Genomic DNA, 7,883 nt, shown 5'->3' with positions numbered 1-7,883 from the left:
TTTAAACACTTCTTTCAATATAATGTTAAAAACTACTTTGTGGGCCTAATGGTTGAAAATAACTCCCTCGCTGCTCTTCAGTTTTATCCTTACAATATAAGTGCATGAAGCTGAAACTTGACACACTCATATGCAAGCAGTGACATAATTTTTAAACTTGATGTGTTATGTGGAAGACCATTCAAGGACATCTACAACCATTACAGCACCAGTATGATGACACAGATTGGAAAAATGTGACATGAAAGTCAGAATAAGAACAGCATGTAAAAGTTTTTCAAAAATATTTCTGAGCAACCTGAACATTTTGACAATATAAATATCCAGTAGAAGCATGTGGTTTACATCAACACCACTGTATTTTCTCACAAACTAGAAGCTTTGTATGTTTTTTAAAATGAAGTCTGAAACTTTAGCTACATTTCATAGCTACAATGTAGGTGGTAAAGTGTACAGAACATAAATTTGTAGCGGAATATGTTTTGTACTTACACACAGTAAATAATATAAAATGCAGAGAAAGATCGCGGATTATTCATTGCAACAATAAAATGAGACAGCAAATGTATTACAATAATAACAAAGCCCTGAAGAATACAGGTTGAAACACCTGATGACATTACACATGAAAATGTTACAGCACGTTGTTGGTATTGCAACATTATATTATTCTGCAGTATCAAAGAACATACAATTTCATGGTTGCTATAGTTTGCCTTTCTTCAGCAGTACTAATTTGATAACAAATAAGGAATGTATGGGTTCCACAAAAATAAAATATATTCGTCTACATACTTTTTAATTAAGATGTCACTGATGTTCTTACAGGCAACACAAATGTGAGTGTGAACATCTCTTTTGATTTGTACTTCTCTGGGCACAACCTTCTGTGCACATTTTTTCGATACCCAAGAGCAGTCAGACTTGCGAGGTTTATAAAAACATGTTAATGTTTGTTTTCATCACTTTATCAGTGCTGTTTCTACATATTACAGCAACAGGCTGCACCTGGCAAGGCCTTGAATCATAAAGCAGACAGGACCTTGGTCAATTTTTATAACAATTACAAATGCACACTTACATTCCTGTTGAAATAATATAGAGTACTGGACTAGAAAAACGATATGAAATTCAGTAACTGAATCTTTTACTATTTTTCAAACCATTTTCTAACTTTACAAAATGATGTACTGCAAAAATACAGTGTTACCAATGTAAACAAATATTCTGCCATGTTCATGAGAGTGAAGAAACAAGGCAAAGGCAACCAAATACGCGACAGAAAGTGACCACCTAATGTATGAAAGAAGTTACAATCAAAACATAACGGAGTGCCAGTTACAGATACACAACTCATCCAAAATTATATACTTTGAACGTAAAACAGAAATGAATATATGGCAAGAATTTTATAATCTTGAGCACGAGGGAAATCAAAATAGTTTTGTTTCTAATGCAGGTTTGTGTTTGATGTTTCCAATACAAATATGTTAGGAAGAGTACCAGTACTTTGTTATGAATTCAATGTGTCCCATTTCCAGCTTTCCTTTGTAAAATATCAGCCTATATTGCCTGTAAAATTGAGCTAAGGTCCTAACTTACAAACTGTATAAACAACTTTCAAAACACCCGTAGTAATATGACTAATATTATGTTTAATATTATCTATGAAACTTCACCGCAAAAGGTACGAAAAATGATCCCAAAGAAAATGGATTATTTTGCTGCAAATGAAATGTTGTTCTTATCCGTTATCTGCTCCATCTTCCTGTACATTGTTCACCTACTTTTAAATATCATAAGCGGATGTCGCGTGGAACACCACAATGTGCACATATAGAATAAAAAAATTCTGAAAAAGTCGAGCGATCCCAGTCCACAAATATGAAACTTGTACAAAAGAAAGAAAGTTTAAGATGGCAAGTCTTACTACAATACGTAAAAATGCTTTTAACATAAAAATTACAAGACAATTTAACAATTTATTATAATGAGTCAATCCAAAGAGAAAATTGTGGATCTACAAAAATGCAATTTTGAAATCTTGAAGATGAATAAGCAAAAATGACCACACAATTACAATTTTTCTTTCTGACAATGTAAATAGTTTCTGCCACTCCTTTAAAACAAATTTTTTTGTAGATTTGCAACTTTACTGTTTGGTAAACAACATAACCTCCTAATAATGACTCACAAGCCGAACTACATAAACAATATGTAGCTCACACAAGTGTAGGTAAACCAAAAACTAAAATTTGTCATCATATGAAATAAACTGAATAAATACAACCAATTTGTGTGACAATTCTAGTTTTCTGCTGATGTCTTGCAAATGCTTAATTTATAAAACATCTGCAATAGTTTCCTCTGTAACATCATCGATGCTTCAGGGTTCAAGATAAGGGGTACAATAGAAGCGCTGGCCGATTGATTGTCAGTAACAGGAATTGTAAGATGTCCAATCACTTCAGGTTTACTTTCGTGAAGTGCCTGAAACAAAAACCGAAGAGGTAGTTAATTACAAGTAAAATTTTCATTCATATTTATAATGGTTTAGACAAAAACACATACTGACGCTGCATCAATTTCATGTTCTGTAAATATCCGACATGCAAAACACATGTGGAAATTGGGATACATCAACACAGTGGGGGGGGGGGGGGGGGGGGGGATAATTGCCACTAAAACAATACCATTCAGTAGTTCAGTGAAACATCTGCAGATGGAAGACTGGTAAGTGAACTTCCCATATGAAACTACATACAAAATGAGAAGTACATTACATATTACTCCCCTACAATCTCACCTTTCTGAAGGGTCCTAATACTGCATCTTACCTTGGTCATTTCTGTAGATGGGAACAATGCAAAATCAGCCTTCACTCTGCCTCCTGCTTTCCATCTAGCAACTTCCATCTGCAAGTGGAGAAGATTATTTGTTTCTTTCTTCCTCTGTATGTGATGCCTCCAGGTACGATGACCATCCTGGCATGTGCCGACCTATGCAAGGGGGCAGAATCTATTTCTGAGGTGAGAACACCATACAGCAAATTCCAATACTCCGACTGATAGGGCGATCATGAGAATGATGGTCAGCACAAATACCTGCAGTCTGACATGAGATCCAAATCATGATTGGAGCCTAAGTTTTTATCTTTGGCAGAAGTGAAAGCTTCAATCTGTAAGCAGAAAAATTCATAGACACATATGACTGTGTAAGACTTGAGGTTCTCACAGCGGTGAGTATGAAGATTTCCGTCTTCTGGGTTGTTGCGCTGTGTAGTCTGGTCGTTATTAACCAGAGGCCACACTGCCTCCGTCATCAGGGCGATGAATATGCCAATAGGGTGTGAAGTGCTAGGTTTATAGGGCCGGAAAGTGAAAGGTGTAGCCTGCCCCGAGCCAATGGGAGCAGACGAGGGAGTGGACCAATGGTAGCAGGTGGGCGAGAGTGGGAGAGAAAGTAGAGAGAGAAAGGCTGAGTTTGGTTGGCTGGATCTGGTCCCTGAAAAGGGCCATGTCAGTGGTCTGGTTGGTTCTGGCGGCGCACTCTCGGAGTCCTCGAAGTGTGTGAATAAGAGGCTTCCAGGACCGGCTCAGGTGAAGTCCATCTTCCCTGTTAAAGTTATCGGGATGTAGTTCGATCTCGATGGTTTCCCTGATAATCCGATCCATGTAGCCGGTTTTCGAGGAGAGGATAGAAGTGTCCTCGAGCTGTATGCAGTGTTCCATGTTGAAGCGGTGTTCAGCAACCGCAGATTTCTCGGGCTGCCCGAGCCGGATGTGGCGTTCATGCTCCTTGATCCTGGCCTCAACGGAACGGCCTGTCTGGCCGATGTAGATTTTACCACACTCACAGGGAACGCTGTATACGCCAGGCGTCTTCAATCCTAGGTCGTCCTTTACTAGCCGGAGAAAACAGGGAATTTTCTTTGGCAGAAGACCAACAGACTTGATGTCATGCCTGGCCAGCAACCTGCTTATACAGTTGAAGGTCGTCCCGACGTAGGGCAGGAAGGCAACCGAGGCTGGTTTTCCAGTAGGCGGTGACAGCCTCGCAGGCGGATTGAGAGCTCTCTGGATCTGACAGTTGCTGTATCCGTTTTTCCTGAAGGTGGTGGTGAGTGTCTCCAGTTCACTCTGTAGGCTCTCGTGGTCGCAAAGGGCCTTAGCCCTGTGTACCAGGGTCGAAAGCACGGCCTGTTTGTTGGATGGGTGGTGATGGGAATTGGAATTGAGGTAAAGGTCAGTATGGGTTGGTTTTCGGTACACCTTGTGGCCTAATGAGCCAGGTTTTCGGTGGATATCAATGTCGAGGAATGGGAGATGGCCGTCCTTATCAGTCTCCATGCTGAACTGGATGCTCTCGTGAATACTGTTGAGGTGGTTGAGGAACTCAGCGAGCTTGCCAGGGCCGTGGGGCCAGATAACAAACGTGTCGTCCACGTAACGGAACCAGCAGAGGAGCTTGAAGGTCGCCCCGTCCACCGTCATTTCTTCAAAATGCTCCATGTAGAAATTGGCGATGACAGGTGATAGTGGGGAACCCATAGCCACCCCGTCGGTCTGTTCGTAGAACCGGCCGCCGAACTTGAAGTATGAAGATGTTAATACAAGGTGGAACAGCCTCAAGACGTCACCATCAAAGTGTCGTTCCAGGAGACGTAGGGCTTCACCAACGGGTACCATGGTGAAGAGAGACACGACATCGAAACTGACCATGATGTCCCCAGGGCCCACGCGGAGCGACTTGATGGTGTTGATGAGATCTTCACGTGACGTGGAGAGTGCCCCACCAATCCCCCGAATAGTCCCGCGAGATATTGGGCAAGCCGGTAGGTTGGAGCGCCGATGGTGCTTACAATGGGCCTGAGGGGAGCTCCTTCCTTATGGATCTTAGGTAGCCCATACAGTCTAGGGGGCCTCAAACCCTGGGGCCGTAGCTTTTGGATGACCTCCTCTGGAAATGATGACTTCTTGAGAAGGAGGGTGGTCTTCCTTTCAACGGCTTCCGTAGGGTCCTTGGGCAGTAACCTGTACATCGGGGCTTCCAGAAGGGCTCGGATCTTCCCGTTGTAATCGTCAGTGCTAAGGACAACCGTCGCGCTGCCCTTGTCAGCCGGGAGGAGCGTGAGGTCTGCATTATTCCGCAGGGCTCGGAGAGCTTTCCTCTCAGCTCCGGACAGATTGTCTTTCGGCTTCTTGGAGACTCTCAGGATCCGAACGGTCTCTTGCCGGACCTTCACATATGACTGGGATTGAACCAAGAAGTTTTTAAATGAGAATGATGTCTAATCTACCAGCCCCCTCTGCAGAGATTTTCAAATACAAATTCAATCTAGTGAATATGACAATGGATTGTAACAAAGTTTATTTCTGGTGATATTAAATTGTTTTCAATCCAGGTGATTCACTCAAATCTTGTGAGATTTGAGGTTTTCACAGCGGTGAGTATTAAGATTTCTGTCTTCCGGGTTGTTGCGCCGTGTAGTCTGGTCGATGTTAACCAACGTTTCAGAGGTCATACTGCCTCCGTCATCAGGGCGATGAGTATGAAGATTTCTGTCTTCTGGGTTATTGCGCTGTGTAGTCTAGTCGATGTTAACCAACGTTTCAGAGGTCATACTGCACTACTTCAACTCTTTTGTAAATCCTGCAATTTAGTCACCTCCTGAATGAGATAATTTGCTGGTGCCAATCTATCCAGCCATGCTGGAGAGCCTGGAACTCGCGAGCTAATGTCAACAACTTTAGGGTTCACCATCACGGGAAATATTTCCTGGAAATATAAAAGGCACAGTGTCAGTGGTTACCCATATTCATTGCTGTCTCCTATAAAAAATCTAATAATAATAAAAAACTATAATTTTGCCAGTTTTTTATATGGGCATGATAATTGGTTTCCAGCAAAGTAGTCTTACAAATTAAAGTCTCAGGTGGTCTAGCATGCAGTTCTAGGTTGACAGAAATTGACACAAATCCTGATATAAAGCTGTTCTGGTCATTACTTAATGTTATATTTACACTTTTAAATGCAGAATTTAAATATAGAAACATCTCACCAAATGCACATACATAATGCTTTTGCCTCCAACAGAGAGATCAGAAATTAAAGGACTTATAAATTGTGACTTTTATTTTATATAATTTTTCAAAGTTTAAAAAGAGACATTCCGAGAGTATGCAAGGGCAATGCCCCAGCAATGTCTCACCCTAGACCACTTCATATTAACTACAGAACTATTGGTGTATCATGCTAAAGAAGACCAGAAACAGAAAGTTTTTGATCAAATGAGTTTTGAGAACATTTGGACCAAGAAAACATGAAGTAACAGAAAGAGGGAAAAATGACAATATGAGAAATTTGATATTTCTCACTCTTTGTCAAATATTATTAGAGTGATTAAATAAAATAGGATAAGAGAGGCAGGGCATGCAGCATGGGAAGATAAGAAATTCAAACAAAATGTTAGAAGACCCTAAGGAAAGAGACCACTTGGGAGACCTTATGCAAATGACAGATTAGTGATTTTATAAAGTTTTGAGATTTTTTGACTTTTTAAAAACATATGATGGATGAAGTCCAAAACAAAAGAAAGTGGTAATATTCCAATGTACTGGCTCTGCTGATTATAATCACTAACTTACTTTATATAAAGCTGAGGCTTTCTTTTTTAAATTGCCCAAGTTACTTTCCTCTTGGTTTTCTTTGTCATCTTGCCCTTCGGAACTTCCAATTGTCTGCAAAATATTTTCTTCTTCGGAATCTGAAGCAGTATATAAACAAATATACTGTTCGTGACTGTAATCTTAAGATTTGTGGGGTGAGGAAGTGGGGTGTAGGAGGAAAGACAGCGTCTGCCTTTACCGCTTCGGACTTCCTGCATTCCTTGTAAGTCTCAAGATTACAGTAACGCACAGTACCTAATAGAATCACAGAAAGACTATAAAACCATTAGCAAATGTACCTCAGGGACTGAAATTCAGATAATGCACAAAGGGCCTCTACCCGAAAGTCCATCCCACATGTAGTACCTGGCCATTTCTTAAGAAAGAAGACACTTTACAAAAATCATAATCCCTAATCTAATCCACACACTTGACATTTAAAGACCACAATTTAGAGGAATATACAGCAACATTTAGAAGCATTTACATTCACACCATCAGCAGTACCACTAAAACAAATCATCATGTTTTGGCAGCAGTTCCAATAAGCAGGTGTTTAACAGTGCCTTAGCTATTAAAACATTCTCAGTATTTTTGAAGTTGCTACTAACAACAGATTCGCTATCACTGCCACCACACATATTTGCAGCTAGAAAGTGCAAATAATTTATTAATGACTCTCATAACTTAACTTTGGTTTAATGTTGTTAACACAATTTTTCATGCATCTATCACATAAATGTAGAAATGACTGCACATGTGTATAGAGTTAGTGCAAAATCATCCTACTTACGTCAGACAATTGACAATGACCAACATAACTAGTACAATAAATCAGTAACTGTCACATATCTTTATAGAATCATTACATTTTGCAGTACCACTAATGCATATTGCATAGTATTTCTTCTTTTGTGTATGGTCGTTAACACAAGTTCAAAAATAACAGTTTCTCACCTTCAGCGGCTGTAAACTGTCCAGCTGATTCTTTGCAAGTTTTGTCTGGAGCTGAAGTTTTTCATTCTGAACATTTCTCAGTGCAATTCTCAAGCATTTAATCTCCTGCATCACAAGTGGTGTCATGAACCACTGCAGGCAAGCTTCGTGTTGATGGGTACTGCACTGGACTAGGAGAACTCACTGATAAAATAGGAACATTACTGCAGTGAATTATTCAGAAGATATAAATACACAATAACTAGTATTAGATATGTC

General features: G+C 40.1%; 1 protein-coding gene across 2 annotated transcripts; it reads right to left on the bottom strand.

Annotated features, from left to right (window-relative positions):
• Window positions 1-507: 507 nt before the first annotated feature.
• Window positions 508-4,721, bottom strand: LOC110835174 (uncharacterized). Of its 2 annotated transcripts, XM_087345270.1 has the most exons (3): window positions 4,292-4,721; window positions 2,838-4,258; window positions 508-2,490 (listed from the first exon to the last, which is right to left on the bottom strand). In XM_087345270.1, exons 1-2 carry the CDS (start codon window positions 4,719-4,721, stop codon window positions 3,363-3,365), a joined length of 1,326 nt encoding a protein of 441 aa, XP_087201396.1. In that variant the 3' UTR covers window positions 508-2,490; window positions 2,838-3,362. The 2 variants fall into 2 exon arrangements, with proteins under 2 accessions (XP_087201396.1, XP_087201395.1); XM_087345269.1 differs by having other exon boundaries at window positions 2,838-4,721.
• Window positions 4,722-7,883: the final 3,162 nt, after the last annotated feature.

This window comes from Zootermopsis nevadensis, unplaced genomic scaffold, assembly GCF_977971745.1.
Source record: "Zootermopsis nevadensis isolate Lab colony 2312 unplaced genomic scaffold, Znev_1.0 Znev_ptg000008l, whole genome shotgun sequence".
Lineage (NCBI taxonomy): Eukaryota > Metazoa > Arthropoda > Insecta > Blattodea > Termopsidae > Zootermopsis > Zootermopsis nevadensis.
This window is presented reverse-complemented; position numbering and strand designations above follow the sequence as displayed.

What these genes read in the sequence shown, in the direction of transcription:
- LOC110835174 (XM_087345269.1), bottom strand. Translation starts at nt 4,721, where the DNA reads ATGGTCAGTTTCGATGTCGTGTCTCTCTTCACCATGGTACCCGTTGGT.